Below are 26,602 nucleotides of genomic sequence, written 5' to 3'. Positions count from 1 at the left end.
GCCCTATCGAGTAGGTACAATCACAACGTCATTTTTCTGGTGGGAAAATTGAGGCATTGAGAGTTTAAGCGCCCAAGGACACATCACTAATAGGTGTGAGGGGTGCAAGGATGCTGAGTCACCTGCACTTTCAAGCTGATTCCTAATGCTTCCCAGTCCGGTAAATTCTCCCCGAACCTGAGGGACGGGGGTGTGAGATAAGCCCATTGATGAAGGTCACAAGTCCCAACCAAGAGGAGAGGATGGTCTCAGGATCAGTGAAGCAAGGAGGACATTACAGCTCTGCCTTGCTATCAGCTTGCTGTGTACTTTGGGCAAGATGTTATCCACTCTATGCCTCACTTCCTTCACCCACAAGCTATTTCTTTGCAGGCTCATATCCACAATGCTGTGCTGGCGGGAGGCGTGGCTATGGGTGCCTCGTGTCATCTGATCTCTTCTCCTTGGCCTGCCATGGTGCTGGGCCTTCTGGCTGGGCTGATCTCCATCGGGGGAGCCAAGTGCCTGCCGGTAAGGAACTGGGCAACTCACATCCTCTGCTTTGGTTTAGACCAGCAAGACCCCTGGGACCATGATGGGCTGTCATGTGGTGCTATGGGCTACATCGGGCGGGCATTGGCACCTTCTCCATCCCTCCATCCCATCCATCACATGTGTTTTAACACTTATTCTGCTTTCTAAGCTATGGTTTAGTGAGGGAAATAAACACAACACAGTGGGGTAACTGCTACAGGAGCACATCTAAACTAGCTTGGAGCAGGAAATGCCCCCCACAGCAGAGGATGTCTTGGCTGAGTGTTGGCAAGTAAGTAGTATTAGCCAGGTAAAGAAGTGGGAAAATATACTCCAGGGGGAAGGAACAGCATGGACAAAGACTCATCAGCGAGAAGGGCATGGGGCCCCATGGGAAACAGAAAGAAGTTCTTATGGCTTACGCATAGGGTTCTGGGGTAGCATGGCAGAGCCAGAGCCTCAAGAGACGGGATGGTTGGATTATATCTCTTGGGCCAGCTGACAGGTCTGGATTTTTATTCTGAAGACAATGAGGTTTCTAAGAGGGAACCAGCAGGATCAAATTTGTGTTTGTATTGACACCTGTTGGCCTACAGCCATCTGGAGGCTAAGTGGTAAGGCGGAAGGAACACTGAACTGGGAGTCTGGAATTGTGGTCAGATTCTTCTGACTTTTATTCCAACCAGTCATGTTGCCTTTGGGATGGCACTTAAGGATGGGCTAGACCAGTGGGTCTCAGCCAGGGGTAGTTTGGCAATGTCTGGAGATATTTTGGCTTGACACATCTTGGGGGTGGGAGGCAGGGAATATGCTAGTGGCATTTACAGGTAGAGTCCAGGGATGCTGCTGAACATCCTACAATGCACAGGACATTACAACAAAGGATTATCAGTCCAAAATGTTAAAACTGTCTGGGCTAGACCCTTGCTACTCAAAGTATGATCTGTGAACTAGCAATATTGGCCTAACCTGGGACCTTGTTAGGAATGCAGATTCTCAGACCACACCCAAGACCCACTAAATCCAACTCTGCCTTTTAACAAGATCTCAGGTGATGTGAGTGCACATTTAAGACTGAGAAGTGCTTCTTTAGGTGAGCCTTAGTGCCCATCCCCCTTTGGTGGCCCTGGATGCCAAGGATCTGTAAAAATGGTGGGTAAGGATTATCAGCTCATCTGCAGACCTACTTATGATGCTGTTTGTCCCCAGATGCGTTTTCACCGTATGCTGATGGTTCACTACACCTTCGGCCTGCCGGGTCTTCTTGGAGAATTCGCCTACATTATTGTGAAGGTGTATCAGCTCTCCTCGACCACGAATTCTCTGTGAGTCACTTGACTCACCCCCTTAATACCCCATCCAACTCAGGAAGAAATGTGCCAGAGCCCTTACCTGGGGTGCATGCATTCAGGGCCACACACCCAGTAGGCCCTCAACAAATAATTATTGGCCTATTAATTCAGAAATTCTTGCCAGTTCCTACCATGTATAGAGTCATCACCTCCTCAGGCCACTTCCTTCCAAAGGGGCAAGCTTAGGTGAGGGCAAAGACAGGCAGTCCTGAGGCCCCCAAAATGCAGACAGAGGGGGTCAATCAGGCCTGAGATAGTTGAGTCAATTTTTCAACTGATGGAGGTTTGAGTCATGGTTAAGAGTGTGCTGTGGAGTGTCGGACTGGTCTTGAAACCTGGTTCTCCACTTACTAGCGGGGCAAGCTAATTAACCTGTCTGAGCCTCTGTTTCCCGTTTGTAAGTGAAGTTAGCGATAGTACCCCTTCTATGGGAGGAGTCATTCATTAATGTTTTATTGAGCCTCTAATTGATGGCAGGCACCATGTGGTTATGAGGAAGATGCTCTTAGCATCAGGAAAATGTTAAGCACAGACCAATCCTATCATTTTACACCAAGACCCAGGGAGAGAAAGGGCTTGACTGAGGTCTCACCGTGAAGCAGTGGCAGAGAGAGGATGAGAATGTGGGCTTCTAGACCAGAGCTAGGTCCTGTGACCCTCAGACAATGGATGGCAACGATCAGCTTGCCATACCAGGATCCTGGCCATTATTTCCTGAAGGCTGTGTGAGTACCTTCTGGTTGTAGCCCAAATAAGATGAAAGTGTGACTTGGGCACAATACAGGGAGAGATTTCTCTAGATGAACTGACATAGTTACAATAATGTTACTGGGTCACTAGCTTTCATTGACTGCTAAGTGCAAGGCATGTGCTGAGAACATTACACATATCAGCTCATGTAATCCTCACAACCATCATGTAAGGTAAATATCATTGTCATTCCCTAAGAGATGATACTTAGGGGAATCACCTGCCCAAGATCACTTGGCTGGAACCTGTCTGTAAAGGTTGGGAGCACCTGAAGTGGGTGATGAGGAGCTCACAGTGTTTGGAGGCATCTCAGAGAAATCATGGACAGCTGGGGTCCTTTTTTTGACTCTTGAGTCCCTTCCAGCTCCAACATTAGAGATGACCAAGTTGTAGGAATCATGTCTGGGTGGGTGAAACATCCCTTCTTGACTGCTTGAGGTGGGCAAAGAGAAACCTGTTTGGGGGTGGGGCGGCAAGGCCCCTCAGTATTGGGCCCTAGTGATGTATCGGCCACTGTTGTAAGAGCTGGCCGACTCTGGGCAAATCCTTTCCTTTCCCTGGGCTTTGAGTCCACACCTCTGAAACAAGGGCTTGATCTAGCAAGGGTTCCCAACTCAGATGCTTGCAGGGGCCAGGTAGGAAAGGTAAAAAAATGAGGCCAGTGAGAAGAGGCTGGGAAAGCACGGGCAGTTGCTCCTCAGCTCCAGGCTGCCATTGCAGTGCTGGGACCCAGGCTCAGGGTGGCCAGGTCTAATGATGTTTCAAGAGAATCCAGAAATCTAAAGTCATGCATGTTCTCTCCTAATCTCTAAGCATTGCCAAAAAATTCAAACTTTTTTTAGAAATACTGTATGGAACAAATTCTGCTTGTGGGCTGCCAGCATGTAACCTCTGAACCAGCTACCTGACTAGATCCCAAATTCTGTGGTTCTCCTAGAGCAGTGATTCTCAACAGCGTCGACATCACTTGGGAGTTTGTTAGAAATGCAAGTCCCTGGACCCCACTTGAGACCTACTCAATCAGAAATCTAGGTCTAGGGTCCAGCAGTCTGTGTTTTAACAAGCCCTCCAGGTGATTCTCATGCTATCTCAACTTTGAGAATCACTGACCTATAGCACTGGGAGAAAGATGTGGCAGTCTGCTTCCATAAAGATTTACAGCCTTGGAAACCTTATGGGGCAGTTCTACTCTGTCCTATAGTGTCACTATAAGTAGGAATTGACTCGACAGCAGTAGGTTTGGGACTTATAGCAGAAAAAAAAAAAAAAAAGGCTGTCAGCCGGTGGTTTGTTGGTAAATGATGAACAAACAGCTCTCCAGAAAAACAAAGTCCTGATCTGTAGTATTTGCCCATGTCCATGGTAAAAATACCCCCACTGTGGCCAATTTCAAGCTACCAACATAACATCACTAAACGCAGAGTTGTTGTGTGAGCTGGCTCCAGCACACCTCTGCAAGTCATCTCTCATCAGGATGAATTAGCTGAGGGCCAAGAAGTAGTTGTCCTCTCTCCTCGGCAAGGACCTGGCAAAGACAAAGGCAGAGTCAGCAGGGCCTGATTCCCCAATAAGCGAGGTCTGCACGGGCCCAATTGGGCCTTCCCATCAACCTGCAGTGCACAATTTCACCTGTCCCCCACCACATCAAAGATGTGGTGAAACCCATACGAAATTGCTCATCACATATTAGCAAGTGAATACAATTAAGCCCGTGCATACCTTGCTCAACACAAGCCAGTGCATACCGTGCTTACTGGTGAATCCACCCCTGGCAGAGTGATAGCGGTGGCCTCTCTTGTCCTTTGGTCTGGTGGAAGGAGAGGGCACAGGTTTCAGGGACAGACAGATCGAGATAACACTTACGCATGTTACTCAAACTCTCTTTTTAAGTCTTTGGTTTTCTATGTGTAAAATGGGAGAATAAGATCTATGTCCAGGGCTGCTGTGAGGACTTAGTGATATAAAGGCCTCAGGACATTAAGCCCAATACATGACCCCTTTCTTTATGTTGATGCTTATGCTTTCATACAAGAAGCATCTGGACATACTGGAAAGAATGGAGAGAGGACTAACCTTGCAGTCAGAACACTTAATATTAGGGCAGGTCAGTGAAATTTTCATTCATTCCACAAACAATATATGCTCGTTTCCTATTTAGATGAGTGTACCTAAGACTGTTTCACAAATACAGCAGGTGTTACTTCTTTTCCAATTCTGAATCCTTTATTACATCAGGGAGAAAGTTTCTACTTGGTATGGAGTCTCTGTACCTTTCTAACCAGTCCTTGGCGAGTTGACCTCGACTCAAATGGACCCCATCTGTGTCAGAGTAGAACTGTGTTCCAAAGGGTTTTCAATGACTGATTTTTCAGAAGTAGATTACCAGACCTTTCTTTGGAAGCATCTCTGTCAGTTTGTCATACTGTGGGGGCTTGTGTGTTGCTGTGATGCTGGAAGCTATGCCACCGGTTTTCAAACGCCAGCAGGGTCACCTGTGGTGGACAGGTTTCAGCTGAGCTACCAGACTAAGACAGACTAGGACCTGGTGATTTACTTCTGAAAAAAGTTAGCCACTGAAAACCTTATGAATAGCAGTGGAACACTGTCTGATATAATGCCAGAAGATGAGCCCCTCAGGTTGGAAGGCACTCAAAATATGACTGGGGAAGAGCTGCCTCCTCAGAGTAGAGTTGACCTTAATGACATGGATGGAATCAAGCTTTCGGGACCTTCATTTGATGATGTGGCATGACTCAAAATGGGAAGAAACAGCTACGATCATCCATTAATAATTGGAATGTGGAATGCACCAAGTATGAATCTAGGAAAATTGAAAATGGTCAAAAATGAACTGGAATGTATAAGCAACTATATCCTAGGCATTAGTGAGCTGAAATGGATTGATACTGGCCATTTTGAATCAGACATTCATATGGCCTACAATGCAGGGAATGACAAATGGAAGAGGAACAGTGTTGCAGTCATCGTCAAAAAGAACATTTCATATTCCAGAAGTATAATGCTGTCAGTGATAGGAAAATATCCATAAATCTACAATGAAGACCAGTTAATATGACTATTATCCAAATTTACCTACCAACCACTAGGGCCAAAGATGAAGAAATTGAAGATTTTTATCAGCTCCTGTAGTCTAAAATTGATGAAACATGCAATCAAAATACATTGATAATTACTGGTGATTGGAATGCAGAAGTTGGAAACGGAGAAGAAGGATTGGTAGTTGGAAAATATAGCTTTGGCGATAGAAACAATGCTGGAAATTGCATGACAGAAATTTGCAAAACCAACTTTTTCTACATTGCAAATACCTTTTATTTAACAATATAAATGACTACACACATGGACCAACCGGATGGAATACACAGGAATCAAATCAACTACATCTGTGGAAAGAGATAATGGAAAAGCTCCCTATCATCAGTCAGAACAAGGCCAGGGGCCAACTGTGGAACAGACCATCAATTGCTCATATGCAAGTTCAAGTTGAAACTGAAGAAAATTAGAACAAGTCCAAGAGAGCCAAAGAACAACCTAGAGTATATCCCACCTGAATTTAGAGACCATCTCAGGAATAGATTTAACACATTGAACACTAATGACCGAAGACCAGACTAGTTGTGGAATGACATCAAGGACATCATACATGAAGAAAGCAAGAGGCCATTAAAAAGACAGCAAAGAAAGAAAAGACCAAAGTGGATGTCAGAAGACACTCTGAAACTTGCTCTTGAAAGTAGAGTAGCTAAAGCGAAAGGAAGAAGTTAATAAAGCAACAGAACTGAAGAGAAGATTTCAAAGGGCAGCTTAAGAAGACAAAGTAAAGTTTTATAATGAAATGTGCAAAGACCTGGAGGTGGAAAACCAAAAGAGAAGAACATGCTCATCATTTCCCAAGCTAAAAGAACTGAAGAAAACAACTCAAGCTTCAAATTGTAATATCGAAAGATTCTACAGGAAAAATATTAAACGACACCAGAAACATCAAAAAAAGATGGAAGGAATACGCAGAGTCATTGTACCAAAAAGAATTGGTTTATGTTCAACCATTTCAGGAGGTAGCATATGATCAGGAACTGATGGTACTGAAGGAAGAGGTCCAAGCTACACTGAAGGCATGGTGAAAAACAAAGCTCCAGGAATTGACAAAATAACAATTGAGATGTTTCAACAAATGGATGCAGTGCTGGAAGTGCTCACTCATCTGTGCCAAGAAATTTGGAAGACAGCAACCTGGCCAACTGAGCGGAAGAAAAAAAAAAAAAAGAAAAACTAAACCCATTGCGCTCAAGTCAATTCTGACCCATAGCAACCCTACAGGACAGAGTAGAACTGCCCCACAGGGTTTCCAAAGAGCACCTGATAGGTTTGAACTGCTGAACTTTTGGTTAGCAGCCGTAGCTGTTAACCACTGTGCCACCAGGGTTTCCAAGTGACTGGAAGAGATTCATGTTTATGCCCATTCCAAAGAAAGGTGATCCAACAGAATGAGGAAGTTATCGAAAAATATCGTTAACATCACACACAAGTAAAATTTTGCTGAAGATCATTCAAAAGTTGTTGCAAGGAGGTGGGGCCAAGATGGCGGACTAGGTAGACGCTACCTCGGATCCCTCTTGCAACAAAGACTCAGAAAAACAAGTGAATCGATCACATACATAACAATCTACGAACCCTGAACAACAAACACAGATTTAGAGATGGAAAACGAACAAATACGGGGAAGCAGCAATTGTTTTCAGAGCCCGGAGCCAGCGTCCCAGTCAGCGGATTTTCTGGAAAAACTAGTTTCCCAGTGATGGCTCGGAGACAGCAGTCCATATCAAACCACATAAAGAAGCAGACCATGACAGCTTCTACAACCCCCCAAACAAAAGAATCAAAATCTTTCCCAAATGAAGATACAATCCTGGAATTATCAGATACAGAATATAAAAAACTAATTTACAGAATGCTTCAAGACATCACAAACAAAATAAGGCAAACTGCAGAAAAAGCCAAGGAACACACTGATAAAACAGTAGAAGAACTCAAAAAGATTATTCAAGAACATAGTGGAAAAATTAATAAGTTGCAAGAATCCATAGAGAGACAGCATGTAGAAATCCAAAAGATTAACAATAAAATTACAGAATTAGACAACGCAATAGGAAGTCAGAGGAGCAGACTCGAGCAATTAGAATGCAGACTGGGACATCTGGAGGACCAGGGAATTAACACCAACATAGCTGAAAAAAAATCAGAGAAAAGAATTAAAAAAATGAAGAAACCCTAAGAATCATGTGGGACTCTATCAAGAAGAATAACTTGCGTGTGATTGGAGTCCCAGAACAGGGAGGGAGGACAGAAAACACAGAGAAAATAGTTGAAGAACTCCTGACACAAAACTTCCCTGACATCATGAAAGACGAAAGGATATCTACCCAAGATGCTCATCGAACCCCATTTAAGATTGGTCCAAAAAGAAAAACACCAAGACATATTATCATCAAACTCGCCAAAACCAAAGATAAACAGAAAATTTTAAAAGCAGCCAGGGAGAAAAGAAAGGTTTCCTTCAAGGGAGAATCAATAAGAATAAGTTCAGACTACTCAGCAGAAACCATGGAGGCAAGAAGGGAATGGGATGACATATACAGAGCACTGAAGGAGAAAAACTGCCAGCCAAGGATCATATATCCAGCAAAACTCTCTCTGAAATATGAAGGCGAAATTAAGATATTTACAGATAAACACAAGTTTAGAGAATTTGCAAAAACCAAACCAAAGCTACAAGAAATACTAAAGGATATTGTTTGGTCAGAAAACCAATAACATCAGATACCAGCACAACACAAGGTCACAAAACAGAACATCCTGATATGAACTCAAATAGGGAAATCACAAAAACAAATTAAGATTAATTAAAAAAAAAATACTCATAACAGGGAATCACGGAAGTCAATATGTAAAAGATCACAATAATCAAAAAGAGGGACTAAACACAGGAGGCATAGAACTGCCAGATGGAGAGTGATACAAGGCAATATAGAACAATACAAGTTAGGTTTTTACTTAGAAAAATAGGGGTAAATAATAAGGTAACCACAAAGAGATGTAACAACTCCATAACTCAAGATAAAAGCCAAGAAAAACGTAACGACTCAACAAACATAAAGTCAAACACTACGAAAATGAGGATCTCACAATTTACTAAGAAAAACGTCTCAGCACAAAAAAGTAAGTGGAAAAATGAAAATGTCAACAACACACATAAAAAGGCATCAAAATGACAACACTAAACCCTTATTTATCTATAATTACGCTGAATGTAAATGGACTAAATGCACCAATAAAGAGACAGAGAGTCTCGGACTGGATAAAGAAACACGATCCGTCTATATGCTGCCTACAAGAGACACACCTTAGACTTTGAGACACAAACAAACTAAAACTCAAAGGATGGAAAAAAATATATCAAGCAAACAATAAGCAAAAAAGAAGAGGAGTAGCAATATTAATTTCTGACAGAATAGACTTTAGACTTAAATCCACCACAAAGGATAAAGAAGGACACTACATAATGATAAAAGGGACAATTGATCAGGAAGACATAACCATATTAAATATTTATGCACCCAATGACAGGGCTGCAAGATACATAAATCAAATTTTAACAGAACTGAAAAGTGAGATAGACACCTCCACAATTATAGTAGGAGACTTCAACACACCACTTTCGGAGAAGGACAGGACATCCAGTAAGAAGCTCAACAGAGACATGGAAGACCTAATTACAACAATCAACCAACTTGACCTCATTGACTTATACAGAACTCTCCACCCAACTGCTGCAAAGTATACTTTTTTTTCTAGCGCACATGGAACATTCTCTAGAATAGACCACATATTAGGTCATAAAACAAACCTTTGCAGAGTCCAAAACATCGAAATATTACAAAGCATCTTCTCAGACCACAAGGCAATAAAACTAGAAATCAATAACAGAAAAACTAGGGAAAAGAAATCAAATACTTGGAAACTGAACAATACCCTCCTGAAAAAAGACTGGGTTATAGAAGACATCAAGGAGGGAATAAGGAAATTCATAGAATGCAACGAGAATGAAAATACTTCCTATCAAAACCTCTGGGACACAGCAAAAGCAGTGCTCAGAGGCCAATTTATATCAATAAATGCACACATACAAAAAGAAGAAAGAGCCAAAAGCAGAGAACTGTCCCTACAACTTGAATAAATAGAAAGTGAGCAACAAAAGAACCCATCAGGCACCAGAAGAAAACAAATAATAAAAATTAGAGCTGAACTAAATGAATTAGAGAACAGAAAAACAATTGAAAGAATTAACAAAGCCAAAAGCTGGCTCTTTGAAAAAATTAACAAAATTGATAAACCATTGCCCAGACTGACTAAAGAAATACAGGAAAGGAAACAAATAACCCGCATAAGAAACGAGAAGGACCACATCACAACAGAACCAACTGAAATTAAAAGAATCATATCAGATTATTATGAAAAATTGTACTCTAACAAATTTGCAAACCTAGAAGAAATGGATGAATTCCTGGAAAAACACTACTTCCCTAAACTAACACATTCAGAAGAAGAACAACTAAATAGACCCATAACCAAAAAAGAGATTGAAAAGGTAATCAAAAAACTCCCAACAAAAAACAGCCCTGGCCCAAATGGCTTCACTGCAGAGTTCTATCAAACTTTCAGAGAAGAGTTAACACCACTACTACTGAAGGTATTTCAAAGCATAGAAAAGGACGGAATACTACCCAACTCATTCTATGAAGCCACCATCTCCCTGATACCAAAACCAGGTAAAGACATCACAAAAAAAGAAAATTACAGACCTATATCCCTCATGAACATAGATGCAAAAATCCTCAACAAAATTCTAGCCAATAGAATTCAACAACATATCAAAAAAATAATTCACCACGATCAAGTGGGATTTATACCAGGTATGCAAAACTGGTTTAATATCAGAAAAACCATTAATGTAATCCACCACATAAATAAAACAAAAGACAAAAACCACATGATCTTATCAATTGATGCAGAAAAGGCATTTGACAAAGTCCAACACCCATTTATGATAAAAACTCTCACCAAAATAGGAATTGAAGGAAAATTCCTCAACATAATAAAGGGCATCTATGCAAAGCCAACAGCCAATATCACTCTAAATGGAGAGAACCTGAAAGCATTTCCCTTGAGAACAGGAACCAGACAAGGATGCCCTTTATCACCGCTCTTATTCAACATCGTGCTAGAAGTCCTAGCCAGGGCAATTAGGCTAGACAAAGAAATAAAAGGCATCCGGATTGGCAAGGAAGAATTAAAATTATCTCTATTTGCAGATGACATGATCTTATACACAGAAAACCCCAAGGAATCCTGCAGAAAACTACTGAAACTAATAGAAGAGTTTGGCAGAGTCTCAGGTTATAAAATAAACATACAAAAATCACTTGGATTCCTCTACATCAACAAAAAGAACATCGAAGAGGAAATAACCAAATCAATACCATTCACAGTAGCCCCCAAGAAGATAAAATACTTAGGAATAAATCTTACCAAGGATGTAAAAGACCTATACAAAGAAAACTACAAAGCTCTACTACAAGAAATTCAAAAGGACATACTTAAGTGGAAAAACATACCTTGCTCATGGATAGGAAGACTTAACATAGTAAAAATGTCTATTCTACCAAAAGCCATCTATACATATAACGCACTTCCAATCCAAATTCCAATGTCATTTTTTAAGGTGATAGAGAAACAAATCACCAATTTCATATGGAAGGGAAAGAACCCCCGGATAAGCAAAGCATTACTGAAAAAGAAGAAGAAAGTGGGAGGCCTCACTCTACCTGATTTCAGAAGCTATTATACAGCCACAGTAGTCAAAACAGCCTGGTACTGGTACAACAACAGACACATAGACCAATGGAACAGAATTGAGAACCCAGATATAAATCCATCCACGTATGAGCAGCTGATATTTGACAAAGGACCAGTGTCAGTTAATTGGGGAGAAGATAGTCTTTTTAACAAATGGTGCTGGCATAACTGGATATCCATTTGCAAAAAAATGAAACAGGACCCATACCTCACACCATGCACAAAAACTAACTCCAAGTGGATCAAAGACCTAAACATAAAGACTAAAACGATAAAGATCATGGAAGAAAAAATAGGGACAACCCTAGGAGCCCTAATACAAGGCATAAACAGAATACAAAACATTACCAAAAATGACGAAGAGAAACCCGATAACTGGGAGCTCCTAAAAATCAAACACCTATGCTCATCTAAAGACTTCACCAAAAGAGTAAAAAGACCACCTACAGACTGGGAAAGAATTTTCAGCTATGGCATCTCCGACCAGTGCCTGATCTCTAAAATCTACATGATTCTGTCAAAACTCAACCACAAAAAGACAAAGAACCCAATCAAGAAGTGGGCAAAGGATATGAACACACACTTCACTAAAGAAGATATTCAGGCAGCTAACAGATACATGAGAAAATGCTCTCAATCATTAGCCATTAGAGAAATGCAAATTAAAACTATGATGAGATTCCATCTCACGCCAACAAGGCTGGCATTAATCCAAAAAAACACAAAATAATAAATGTTGGAGAGGCTGTAGAGAGATTGGAACTCTTATACACTGCTGGTGGGAATGTAAAATGGTACAACCACTTTGGAAATCTATCTGGCGTTATCTTAAACAGTTAGAAATAGAACATACATACAACCAGAAATCCCACTCCTCGGAATATACCCTAGAGAAACAAGAGCCTTCACACAAACAGATATATGCACACCCATGTTTATTGCAGCTCTGTTTACAATAGCAAAAAGCTGGAAGCAACCAAGGTATCCATCAACAGATGAATGGGTAAATAAATTGTGGTATATTCACACAATGGAATACTACGCATCGATAAAGAACAGTGACGAATCTGTCAAACATTTCATAACATGGAGGAACCTGGAAGGCATTATGCTGAGCGAAATTAGTCAGAGGCAAAAGGACAAATATTGTATAAGACCAGTATTATAAGATCTTGAGAAACAGTATAAACTGAGAAGAACACATACTTTTGTGGTTACGATGGGGGGAGGGAAGGAGGGAGGGAGAGGGTTTTTTATTGATTAATTAGTAGATAAGAACTGCTTTAGGTGAAGGCAAGGACAACACTCAATACATGGAAGGTCAGCTCAGTTGGACTGGACCAAAAGCAAAGAAGTTTCGGGATAAAATGAATGCTTCAAAGGTTGGCGGAGCAAGGGCGGGGGTTTGGGGACCATGGTTTAAGGGGACTTCTAAGTCAATTGGCAAAATAATTCTATCATGAAAACATTCTGCATCCCACTTTGAAATGTGGCGTCTGGGGTCTTAAATGCTAACAAGCAGCCATCTAAGATGCATCAATTGGTCTCAACCCACCTGGATCAAAGGAGAATGAAGAACACCAAGGTCACACGAGAACTAAGAGCCCAAGAGACAGAAAGGGCCACATGAACCAGAGACCTACATCATCCTGAGACCAGAAGAACTAGTTGGTGCCCGGCCACAATCGATGACTGCCCTGACAGGGAGCACAACAGAGAACCCCTGAGGGTGCAGGAGATCAGTGGGATGCAGACCCTAAATTGTCATAAAAAGACCATACTTAATGGTCTGACTGAGACTAGAGGAATCCTGGGGACCATGGTCCCCAGACCTTCTGTTGGCACAGGACGGGAACCATCCCCGAAGACAACTCATCAGACATGAAAGGGACTGGACAGTGGGTGGGAGAGAGATGCTGATGAAGAGTGAGCTAATTATATCAGGTGGACACTTGAGATTGTGTTGGCATCTCCTGTCTGGAGAGGGGATGGGAGGATAGAGAGAGTGGGAAGCTGGCAAAATTGTCACGAAAGGAGAGACTGGAAGGGCTGACTCATTAGGGGGAGAGCAAGTGGGAGTACGGAGTAAGATGTATGTAAACTTATATGTGACAGACTGACTTGAATTGTAAATGTTCACTTGAAACTCAATAAAAGTTAATTAAAAAAAAAAAAGTTGTTGCAAGTACATCAACAGGGAACTGCCAGAAATTCAAGCTGGATTCAGAAGAGGATGTAGAACCAGGGGTATCATTGCTCATGTCAGATGGATCCTGGCTGAAAACAGAGAACCCAGAAAGGTATTTATCTGTGTTTTATTGACTACGCAAAGGCATTCGACTGTGTGGATCATAACAAATTATGAATAATACTGCTAAGAATAAGACTCCCAGAGCACTTAATCGTGCTCATGAGGAACCTGTACCTAGGTCAAGAGGCAGTGGTTTGAACAGAACAAGCGGATACTTCATGGTTTAAAGTCAGGAGAGGTGTGCATCAGGGTTATATCCTTTCACCATACTTATTCAATCTGTATGCTGAGCAAATAATCCAAGCATCTGGACTATATGAAGAAGAATGTGGCATAGGGTTGGAGGAAGACTCATTAACAATCTGCATCATGCAGATAACACAACCTTGCTTGCCGAAAGTGAAGGGGACTTGAAGCACTTACTGATGATGATCTAAGACCACAGCCTTCAGTATGGATTACACCTCAGTATAAAGAAAATAAAAATCCTCACAACTGGGCCAATAAGCGACATCATAATAAACAGAAAAAAGACTGAAGTTGTCAAAGACTTCATTTTACTTGGATGTACAATCAACACCCACGGAAGCAGCAGTCAGGAAATCAAAAGATGCATTGCAATGGGCAAATCTATTACAAAAGATCTCTTTAAAGTGTTAAAAAGCAAAGAAGTCACTTTAAGGACTAAGGTGTGCCTGACCCAAGCCATGGTTTTTTCAATGCCTCATATGCGTGCGAAAGCTGGACAATGAATAAGGAAGAAGAATTGATGTCTTTGAATTATGGTATTGGCGAAGAATATTGAATATACCATGGACTGCCAAAAGAAAGAATCTTTCTTGGACGAAGTACAGTCAGAATGCTCCTTAGAAGCAAGGATGGTGAGACTTCAACTCAAATACTTTGGACATCATGCTTGGTAAAGTAGAGGGTCAGTGAAAAAGAGGAAGGCCCTCAATGAGATAGATTGACACAGTAACCGCAACAATGGGCTCAAGCATAACAACTATCAGGAGGAAGGCACAGGACCATGCTGTGTTTCATTCTGTTGTACATACATGGTCATTATGAGTCAGAACTGATTCGACAGGTGCCGAACAACACAACACCTGGGTGGACTTGAACTTCCAACCTTCCAGTTAGCAGCCAAACCTGTTAACTCTTTGCACCAGCCAGGGACTACCTGCCCCTTTCTGACTCCTGCTGGTATCCCTTTTGACAGTAGCAGAGGAGACCTTTGGGCTGCCACATTGGGGAAGAATTTAGTAAAGTTTTGTTTTCATTATATCTCTTTTTACAGTTGCTTTCCACTTCTCTTCTATTTATACTAGTGACACAAAATTCCCTTGTAGATCCATTTACTTATATTTAAAAAAATCTAAAGGAAAATATTAAGTAGAAAAATAGTATTCCTGGAATGCCATTATGGACTTCAAATGCTGAAATTTAGGAAACATCCAGCTGTACTTCGTAGTCAGACAGGCCTAATTTGAATCCCAAGCTCTACCCACTCCAAGCTACGTGACCTTGGAATACTTGGTTCACCTCTCCAACCTTGGCTTTCCCGTCTATGCAATAGGAACACTAATAGCTCACAGGGCTGTTGTAAGGATTGTGTGACACGAGATGGTAGAGCTCAGGGCTTGGGAATTCTTAAAAACTAGCTCATTCTATACAGCTATTCGTGGGGCTAGAATGAAGGGGCAGGTGTATGCTGGGCCCTAAGAAAACCATACTCAACACCCCAGGGCCCTCCTAATAGTCTTATGTTTAAAACAAAGCCCTGTCATTGGCTTGAAGGAGAGTGAAAGGGGAAGAATGTTTAAGGGGCATGTGGGTGAAGACGGGGGAGATGGGTCAGGTAGCCAGGCTTTTCCCTGGCCATCAGCCTTAACTCCCTAATGAGGAAACTGTGGGCTCTGAGAGGGTAAGTGACTTGTCCAGGTTTACACAGTTAGGAAGTGACTGAGCTGGGATATGAACTTGAGTTTTCTGACTCCTGGTCTAGTTCATTTTCCATAGGGCTTGAAGATTAAAATAAGCCAAAGAAGATCCTGGAATCCCCTTTCTGTCCTACAGGTCTGCGTGGTTTTTTGGGCAAATGACAGGGGCGTGAGCTAGCTGGGGAAGGTATACGTGTTCTCCTGAAAGCCCTTCCTGACGGTGTCACTACCAACGATTATCCAAACAGTCCTTTGTGTCCGAGATGGCCTCTGCAGCCTGGCGCTCGAGTGTGACCACCTCTGCTTTGTCATTTCTAGGATGTGCTACAAGATTCTGTTTGACATAGGAGTGCTCAGCTTCGTCATGGTTATGAGTCTGGCAACTGGTTTCCTGACAGGTCAGTGTGAGTCACCCCTTCTTGCACTGTGGGCCAGGGCACAGGTCCTGGCCCAGAGTGCACCTGCCCTGTGGCTGGAAGCGTGCATGCCCATCCCCTGCCCTGAGAACAGACGCCCTCAGGTGCAACCAAATGAGGCCAAGGGCTCAAGCCTCTGACTGAAAAAAAAAAAAAAATTATAGACTCACGTAAGTTCAGAATTGGAAAGGCCCTCAGAGGTCATCTGCTTCAGATATGGACTCCGAAGTCCAGGGAAGGGAAGGGACTTTCTTTTTTTTTTTTATTGTGCTTTGGGTGAAAGTTTACGGCTCAAATTAGTTTCGCATCCAAAAATTCATACACACATTGTTATGTGATCCTAGTTGCTCTCCCTATAATGTGACAGCACACTCCTCCTTCCACCCCAGATTTCCCATGTCCATTCACCCAGCTCCTGTCCCTTTCTGTCTTCTCATCTTGCCTCCGGGCAGGAGCTGCCCATTTAGTCTTGTGTTTTTTTTATCTATTTGAACTAAGACGCACACTCTTCACGAGTATCATTTTATGTCCTATAGTCTATGAGTCGGAATCGACTCGACGGCAGTGGGTTTGGTTTGGTTTTGGTTTTAGTCAGTCTATTCTTTGTCTGAAGACTTGGCTTTGGGAATGGTTTTAGTTCTGGGTTAACAGAGGGCCATGTCTTCTGGGGTTCCTGCAGTCTCAGTCAGACCATTAAGTCTGGCCTTTTTACTAGAATTTGAGTTCTGCACCCAACCTTTTTCCTGTTCCATCAGGGACTCTCTGTTGTGTTCGTAAGGAACTTTCTTGAGGTTATAAGTAGGGATGAGGAGACAAGTGGTGACATTGCAGCCTCTTGAGCCCAAGGCTGGTGATTTTACTCAATTTTGTATAGAAAATCAAGGAAACCCTTATGCCAAAAAAGCCTACCTTTTATTTCCTGAGGACACCCATAAAACCAGAAACCAGCTGCTATTGAGTCAGTTCTGACTCATGGTGACCCCATGTGTGTCAGAGTAGAACTGTGCTCCATAGCTATTTTCAATGGTTGATTTTCAGAAGTAGATTGCTAGGCCTTTCTTCCAAGGAGCTTCTGGGTAGACATGAACCTCCAAACTTTTGGTTAGCAGCCAAGTGTGTTAACCGTTTGTATCACTCAGGGACTCCTGAGGACATCCATAATATTATTTTATTCAACAAATATTTATTCAGTATCTACTATGAGCCAGGCACTGTTCTGGGCACTGGGGATACAGCAGTGAACAAAGCAAATTCCCTGACCTCATGGAGCTGACATTCTAGTGAGGGGTATTAACAAAAAATCAGCAAATAAATGTATATTAGGTCAGACAGCAATAGGTGCTAGGAAGAAATATAAAGCAAGGTAGGGGAACATAGTCTCTGTGTGTGTATGGGGGGGTACTCTTTTAGATGGGTCTTCAGGGAAGGCCTAGCCGATAAGTAGACCTTTAAGCAAAGCCCTGAATGAAGAGGAGGGAGGCATGTCATGTATTTATTTGGGGGGAAGAGGTTCCATGGAAAGGGAACAGCAATTGCAAAGGCCCTACAGCAGGAGCATGCGTTGCATGTTTGGGGAACAGTAAGGTCAGCATGGATGATGTGGATAGAGTGAGGGGGAGAGTGACAGGGGATGAGGGCAGAGTGGTAAAAGGGAGCCAGATCACTGTGACAGATGGGAAGCCCCTGGGAATCTTTAACAAAGAAGTGAAGTATGTTTTTGTGCCTGCAATGTGACAGAACAGCAAAGAATCTCTGGGGGTTACTAATTTGCCAGCCTATATGCCAGAGTCCCGGTGGTGCAGTGGTTAACAGCTATGGCTAGCTACAGCTGCTAACCAAAAGGTCAGCAGTTTGAATCCACCAGCTGCTCCTCGGAAACGCTATGGGGCAGTTTGAATCCACCAGCTGCTCCTCGGAAACGCTATGGGGCAGTTGTACTCTGTCGTATAGGGTCACTATGGATCAGAATTCACTCAACGGCAATGGGCTTGGTTTGTATTCTTTTTTTTTGACATTTATATGCCAGGCAAAAATATGCATTCTGTCCAGAACTGTTCACTTTTATTCTACAACCATCTTTTATTGGTTAGACATCCACATAGTGTGTCCCTCAGCAGGGGGTGGACATCAAATAAGAAACAAAATAGCATAGTAGACATTAATGAGCTGTGTGACATTGGGCATGTCACCTGCCTCTCTCTGGGGCTCCACTGGTTTCTCTGTAAAATGAAAGGATTTTGGAAACAAATCTTTTGCCTTCCTTCCAGTTCTAAAAAATGTATAAAGCTACTTTTTGGAGTTACCTTGGTAATTTTAGAGTGAAGTTGGCTAGAATTGCTTTAATGTACTAGTTGGTTTCAGTTTTCTGACAGTCTGAGGTAATTAATTAAATACAGATCTGAAAAACACCTCCCTCCATAAATTTACAGTCTGTTCACAGCGGCAGTACCCACCCACCTAGGTAGGGTTGCCAGATTTAGCAATTGAAAATACACCTTTTTTTTAAAATTACAGTTACCTGGGCATCCTGTATTTTATCTGGCAACTGTACTCCTGGGGCTCATACCACTCACCATTGCCCAGCCACTGCCGTCGAGTCAATTCCAACTCATAGTGACCCTATAGGACAGAGTAGAACTGCCTGGTAGAGTTTCCAAGGAGCGCCTGGTGGATTTGAACTGCCGACCTTTTGGTTAGTAGCAGTAGCACTTAACCACTATGCCACCAGGGTTTCCCACTCACCCACTCACCATTAGCACAGGTATTTATAAGGTGATACGGACTCCAACTCTTCCTTGTAAGGCACTGAGGGGGCTTTTTTTAGGCTTCACTGGAGAGAAGAAGAAGAGGAGGAGGAAGAGGAACAGAAACTCATATTATTCCTTTACCAGTTAAGACAAATGAGCTTTCCCGCAACAGCATCCAATTGACCCCCTAAAGCTGAGCATTTTGCTTGTAAGAAACCCCCTTGTTTGGAGCCTGTCTATACTTATTTAAGAAATAATCCTAGCAAGCATGGTTATTGAGTTTACCAGTTCAGGCAGATTAGAAATAACAGATTAGAGGAGGGCCTACCAGCAGAAAAGAAATTCGTAAAACCAGACACAAGAACGCGAAAAGCTCGGACTGTTCAGTGAATAACCCAACTCCCTCAACCATGTACCTTCTCCACGTTATACAGCACATTTCGTAAAAGGATGCTCCTAGCAACAGTTCTGCATGTTTGAAAAAAAAAAGAGTCTAAATATGTTCAGTGTTGTCTCATAAGACAAGAAAGCAACGCATTTTAGATTTTCGTCAGTGATGAGTAAGCCTCAGCTATCTAGAAAATACACATGGGAGATAGTGATCATTTCTGAGTAATTTTAGCTAAATGAGGAGTGCTGGCTGCACCCTACATGCTACTATCAGTTAAAGGTGTTCGCTGCAACAGGAAAATAAGAATTTCACTAAGCACGCTCCTACTCTTGTTAATGTACTATTTAATACATTGGAACTTATCATCATTAAAAACACACAGAAAAATCCAACAAGAGCAATTCGCCGCTTCATGTGAAAAGTACACTCTTACAGAATGTATCGGGAAATTCAGCTGACTTTGAGAAAAATAGAGGGATCCATAGGGTGAAACTACCTAGGCAGAGGCTGGATGGGTAAAAAGAAGGACAGGTAGAAAAGCAAGCTGTTACAAACTACTTTCCTAGTCATACAAGTGGAATCTTGAGCTGAAGTTGCTGGGAGTTTATTGGAACCAGTGGGGACAGTGTGGTATATTTATTTGACCTATGAACCGAAAAAAAAACCTATTGCCTTTGAGTCCATTCTGACTCATGGTGGCCCCATGTGTTGCTCCACAGGGTTTTCAATGTCTGTAATCTTATAGAAGAAGCCTGAGTGGCGCAGTTTTCAGCCAACTGCTAACCTAAAGGTTGGCAGTTTGAACCCACCTGGTGGCTCTGTGGAAGAAGGGCCTGGTGAACCACTTCCATAAAGATTACAGCCAAAAAAATCCTACAGAGCAGCTCTACTCTGTAACACATAGGCCTAGGCTCATGGCAGCGAACAACAACAACAAATTTTACCGAAGCAGATCGCCAGGCCTTTTCTTTCACCAAGCCACTGGGTGGATTCCTGCAGACAACCTTTTGGTTAGTAGTCGAGCACAAACTGTTTGTGCCACCCAGGGACCTCTATCTGACCTTGTCGTTGTTGTTAGTTGCTGTCAAGTTGATTCTGACTCATGGAGACCCCATGCGTGCACAGTAGAACTGCTCCATAGGGTTTTCAAGGCTCTGACCTTTCGGAAGCAGATCACCAGGCTTGTCTTCCCAGGCTCCTATGAGTGGGTTCAAACTGCAACCTTTGGCTAGTAGTTGAGCACTTAACCGTTTGCTCATAGTGACCCTATACGATAGAGTAGAACTTCTGCATAGGATTTCCTAGGCTGTAATCTTTATGAGAGCAGATTACCAGGTCTTTTTTCCCTCAGAGCCACTGGGTGGATTTGAAGCATGACTTTTTAGTTAACAGCTGAACCCTTAACCACTTCGCCACCAGGGCTCCCCACTTGTGCTTAAAACCAAAAATCACTGCCAAAGAGTTGATTCCGACTCATAGAGATCCTATAGGACAGAGTAGAACTGCCTCATAAGGTTTCCAAGGAGCAGCTGGTGGATTTGAACTGCCCGTCTTTTGGCTAGTAGCCAAGCTCTTAACCATTGCGCCCTTAAACCCGTTGCCAAGATTCAATTCTGAGTCATAGCAACCCTAAAGGACAGAGTAGAACTGCCCCATAGGGTTTCCAAGGAGCGCCTGGTGGATTTGAACTGCTGGATCTTTTGTTTAGCAGCCCTAGCTCTTAACCACTATGCCATCAGGGTTTGGGGGCAGCTATTTTAAGTCGCTCTCCATGGTAGCTCTTGCTTTTAAATGCGGCAGTCCCTACAGAGCTCTTCTACTCCCTACTGGGACAGATGTCAGATACATGGCTATCCTACACTGCTCCGTGTCATCTAAATCCTTTAGGGATCATTGCTCTTGCTAGTTCCTTTTAGAAGGTGTCTATAGAATTAAGCTAGTCAAGGAAAGACAGGGCTTCAATTTGTCTCCTGGTCGTGGAAGATAAAGAATTTCTACTGAGATACCATAGTTGACATATGATATTTTGATTAATCCTGAGAAAACAAATGTACTCCAAATGTTTAACATTTAATTATAAATTTAAACAGGTAGTCTTCTGAGGCTCAAAATATGGAAAGCACCTGACAGGAATAAATATTATCATGACCAAACTTTCTGGAAGGTAAGTTTTTTTTTTTTTTTTTTTTAACCTATTAACATCATAGATTTGGAGTACATGAACTTCAAAAGGTATCTGGTTATCTATGTGAACTTGGTGTTTATGAGATTAAAACAAAAACGAAGAGCATTGGGGAAGGAGCAAATTCATGAAGCTGTGTGTGTGTCTGTGTCTGTGTCTGTGTCTGTGTGTTGGCCAGATGATAGGGAGGTGGTTAAAGATGACCATATTTCCCTGATACCTTGAGGTTATTGCAGTCAGAAATGAGAAAAGTGTCACTGACCACACTTCCCGTTCCCCATATGGAGTCACTGAAGTGGGCAAATGGTTAGAAACAAAGGCAATGTAGGAGTCAGAAGGAACCACAGGGGCCATCAAGTCCAACCATTCATTTGACAGATGCTCAGAGTGGAGAATGACTTGTGCAACATCTCACAGTGAGTCCGTCTCACAGCTGAATCTCAAACACTGATCTTGATGAGTTGTGACTAATGGACACGAGAAAACTTGTGGTATAGGAGTCTTGGGTTATTTAGCAAAGGGAAAATGAGCTCCAACAACCTAGCTGCTGCTGAGGGACTCTGTATTACACTGTAATGTTTGTCATCATGATGGGACTAGAAAGGTCAGCGATTGTTCTCTGCCAGCCCACTGACCTCCCCCTTTGACCTACATTGACAGTTTACAAACCCTGTGATGTATGTGACCTTAGGTAATCAGATAGGCTGGGCAAGCAGGGATGGATATTGCCAAGTTATGAATGGGAAGGTGGGGACAAGAGAGGTTAGGCTCAGGCCCAGCATTACACCGCTGTCAGTGGCCGAGTCAAGACCAGAAACCAGGTCTTCTGAGTCCCAGGCCAACCCTTTCTCCACCCACCATGCCAAGAGACTGATTACTAAAGTACAGAGAACCAGTCTTGCTATGGGCCTGGGCATATCTAGTGACAAAGCAGAGTGCCACTGCTGCCATTGCTGCCACTGTTGTCATCTCTTCCTCCTCCTCTTCCTCCTACTTCTCATTTCTTCTTCTTCCACTTCTACTCTTCTCTTTTTTATTCTCTTCGTCCTCATTCTCTTTCTCTTCTTTCAGCTTGGGGTAGAATTGACATACAATAAATTGCACGTATTTGAAGTGTACAATTTGATGTTTTGATTTATGTACACGCCTGTGAAAACAACAGCACAATCAAGATAATGAGCATATTCATCACCATCAAGTGTTTCCTCAGGCCCCTTTGGAACCCCTCCCTGCCTCCTCCCCACCCATCCCACCCCCAGGCAAACACAAAACTACTTTCTGTCACTATAGATGAGTTTGCATTTTCTAGAATCTATATGTAAATGGAACCCTACTGTATGTACTTTTTTTGGTCTGGCTCCTTTAACTTGGCATAATTATTCTGAGATTCATCCATGTTGTTGCATGTAACCTGCCCCATCTTGCACCAGCTTCTCTCTAAAGCCGTTATTAGCTCTTGGCTTCTCCCAACAGCCAGTCCCTCCCAGTCCCCTACAACAGCAAGTGTTGTTGCTCCTTAAGCTGAAGCAGGGTGATCTACTGAAAGGACTCTTGAAAACCAGATTCATTCATTCCACAAGTATTTATTCAGCAATTACTATCAGGCATCATGTTAATCAACCAGGGATCCCACAAACAGGACAGACACACAGCTCAAAAATTTGAGGTGCAATAAATCTTTGCTGAACACATGAAGGAAATCTGAAGAGCCCTGCCTAACACTGCAGCAACAGGTGATAAGTGTGCACCTGGGATGAGAAGACATGGATTCTAGTTACCTTTCTGCCATGTACCATTTAGGCAAGTCCACTGACTTTTCTCATTGGTAAAATAATAGTAATCTTTATTCTACTTTACTGGGTTGCTTTGAAGATCAAATGAAGTAATAATGTCTATAACAACACTCTGTAAAATGCAAAGTACTACATCCATGTAGAAGTTTATTCCTAGCGGCTTAGCCAGCCACAAAGGAGTATGGGTGAGCGTAATAGCTATCGTTTATTGCAGACCTGCTGTTTCTGGTTTTGTGCTTGACGCATTTCAACATTATCTGATTTTATTGTCACAAAAACCCTGCACGAGAATAAGTCTCCCCATCTTATAGATGAGGAAACTGAGGCCTATAGAGATTAAGTAAATTGTCCAAAATTACAGAGCTAGTCAAATGGGACAGGGGGAATTGGGGTTGATGTCACCTTGGCTCCAAAGACACAGCAAGTGTGTGTGTATGTGTTGTGGCAGCTACTGGAGAATAGTTGTTCCCCCCACCCCCCAATCTTCTAATTTATTTTCTTGCAGCTGAGTAGAACCATTTACTCAGCAGTATAGCACTTACAGCTTGCATTTGAAAGGCCAAAAATCCATTAAAGAGGCAAGAATTCAAACTTGCAAAGCTGATTAAATACAGGGGTGATTTTTTTTTTAATGTAAACTATTCAAAAATACCTTTTAAACTTTATTGAATCCCGATTGCATATCATAGACTCAGACTGCAAGGGTTGGAAAAGACATGGAGGCGGGCTCAACCATTCCTTCCTTGGTTGCTCAGACTATGCCTGGCACTTCCTGGGATGGAGCCTTCACCACTCTGCAAGGGCACTCATCTCATCCTTGGATGGTTCTATTAAAATTCACTCATTCACTCACTAATTCATTCCACTAAATGTGTTGCCTAATATGTGTCAGGCACTGTGCTAAGTGCTAGAAAGACAAATCTAAATAAAACTGAATTCTAGGTCTCAAGGCACTGAGTATACTGATCCCCTATCTCTCTGTAGTTTACAATGATCCTAACCCCAGATACTGATTTACAAAAATTCAGTTTACAACACAATTTTTTTCATGTGTCATGAGCTTTCACTAAAAGAATAATTAAATTGCTTCCTTCTTTATTTCAATTTAATAAGCCACAGATTTATTTTATGTTTTCCAAAGCACAAGGACCCACTGGCATCTACTTTTTTGAAAATTAATCCTACAATTAGCCTTTGTGAAACCAAGTGAAGAGTTTTTATTGCTAGTCTCCTGTGGGCAAGCCCCTGAGCTAGGCATTGTGTACAGTGCAGACGAAGAAACTAGGGGTTGAATGACATATGCTGGCAGTAGCTGCTAGAAGAGTCCAGAGGACGGAGAGATCGTGCATAGGGCTGGGAAAATGGAACTTAAAGGTATGTTGGATTCAACTAAGTGAAAAGCATCCCAAGCAAGAGGGAGGCTGTGAGCAAGAACAGAAGCATAAAGCAGCTTGGCTTAGCAGACTTTGTGAAGAGAAGGCTGAAAACCAGGCTGGAGCCACTCGAATTTCCTCCTACAGGCCATTGGAAGCTCCCAAAGGCTGCGGTGGGGGAATGATGCAATAGAGTGTTTTTAGTAGAAGGATGGGATTAAGCGTGTAGGATGCATTCTGAAACGACTGCAATATGCTAAAGATCATTTGTTAGCTTCTGAACAAGAATTTGCAGTTTTTTTTTTTCCAAAAAACATAAACACCACCACTGTTTTGGCACAAAACCACAACAAAATGTGTTAAGGGTTCCTCTTGCTGTGTCATGTAGACAACGTTCTTAAAAACTGGCCTTGTCACCCTGGTATCACCCCTGCTTCTGAACTAAAATGTATATTCTAGACACACAGTAAATGCCCAAGTGCTTGTTCAACCAAAATGAGTGGCAGCTTTTACAGCAAAGTAGGAAAACAGATTGGAACCTGCCAGATGCCTCCTCCAGTCTCAGGGAGGCCCAGTGAAAAGAGCATTGCTGTGGGAGGCAGATCTGAGTTGAAACCCCAGGCAGGTCACTCTATTTTTCTGGGATTCAGTTTCTTCATCTGTAAAATGAGATCAAATCCCATGTTCTAAGAGAGTGTATTCTGGAATCAGATCTGAATTCTACCACTTCTAGCTCTGTGACCTCACAGAGCCTCAGTCTCCCCATTTCTGAAATGGGGATAATAATAGTAACTCACTCACTGGGTTATTGTCAGGATTTAAAGGAGGTAATGTGTGTGAAATGCTAGCACACTGACTGGTCCACAGAAAATACACTATAAGTGTTAGCTGCCCTGATTTCCAGTCCTAGAATTTTATGGTCCCAGGTTATTCAACCATGCAGTGATGTTGTGCAGCAGGCTATGATGTGGTTCAGTCTGAAAAGATAGACTGAACGGACACCTAAGAACTCTCTTCAAACACCTGAAAGACTGTCACGTAGAAGAGGAAGAATGTTTTTCTGTTTCTCCAAAGAATTTAATGAGGCCCAACGGCAGCGCAGTATACATCTCTAACAGTTTGAACTATCTGTAAAATGGAATGAGCCACTTCATATGGTAGTTAAGTTCCCCATCGCTGGAGGCTTCAAACAGAAGCTAGATGACTATTTAGCAATGATCCATGCAAAGGACTGTATGAAATGAACTATTGTAGGTCTCTTCCAACTAGGATTTTATGAACAAACTTCTAAGGTCTGTGTGACAAGATGACATTTAGGTCACCGTAAGTTTGAGAAGATCAAGTCAGAATCAATATGTATACAAAATTTAAGAGTATGAAGGTTCATCTGTAATAAAAATGTTTGCTTTGCTTTTACAGTTTCCCCACTTGGCTGCTGGATTTTAAGCCAAAGCACCCAAGGAAAACAAGTCCTGTGCAAAAAAAATAAGACAACTCTCTTTGGCTGTTCTCCACTTTTGTGCACAACACTCATTACAGCAAGATCGCATTATATTCAATGAAATAAGGTCAGAGATAAATTTGATATTAAAAGTAAAAGACTAAAAACTTGTTTAACCGGTCATTTAATAATAGTTTCAAATATGATAAGTTTCCTTAAAGATGATGCTATAAATATTTTCTTGGATACAGACACAGAATTAAGGTTTCTGTTAAATTTTATTTATAATTCTTTAGATCCTTTCTCATGCTTAATAGAGTGCTATGCAGTTAACTCTTGCCTACATCAGCAGAACAGATAATACAAAATAGATAAAAATTAAGAAGCCTATGGAGTAAGATGTATGTAAACTTATATGTGACAGACTGATTGGATTTGTAAACGTTCACTTGAAGCTTAATAAAAGTTAATAAAAAAAAAAAAAATTAAGAAGCTACTTACATATAGTCCTTGCAG

The 26,602-nt window shown here is 42.0% G+C and overlaps 1 protein-coding gene across 2 annotated transcripts in view; it reads left to right on the top strand.

Moving 5' to 3' along the window:
* Positions 1-26,319, top strand: part of RHCE (Rh blood group CcEe antigens) — a 48,941-nt gene extending 22,622 nt beyond the window's left edge. The window contains exons 6-10 of one of the 2 annotated variants that reach the window (XM_049878303.1): positions 373-510; positions 1,723-1,838; positions 16,062-16,141; positions 21,388-21,461; positions 26,065-26,319. In XM_049878303.1, the coding sequence (XP_049734260.1) occupies positions 373-510; positions 1,723-1,838; positions 16,062-16,141; positions 21,388-21,461; positions 26,065-26,091 (435 nt within the window). In that variant the 3' untranslated portion in view covers positions 26,092-26,319. Of the gene's footprint in view, positions 1-372; positions 511-1,722; positions 1,839-16,061; positions 16,142-21,387; positions 21,462-26,064 lie in introns of those variants that run through there. The other variant, XR_007516565.1, reaches the window with a different exon arrangement.
* Positions 26,320-26,602: the final 283 nt, after the last annotated feature.

Source organism: Elephas maximus, chromosome 3, assembly GCF_024166365.1.
Source record: "Elephas maximus indicus isolate mEleMax1 chromosome 3, mEleMax1 primary haplotype, whole genome shotgun sequence".
NCBI lineage: Eukaryota > Metazoa > Chordata > Mammalia > Proboscidea > Elephantidae > Elephas > Elephas maximus.
Note: the sequence above shows the minus strand (reverse complement) of the source record. Positions and strands in the feature narration are given on the sequence as shown.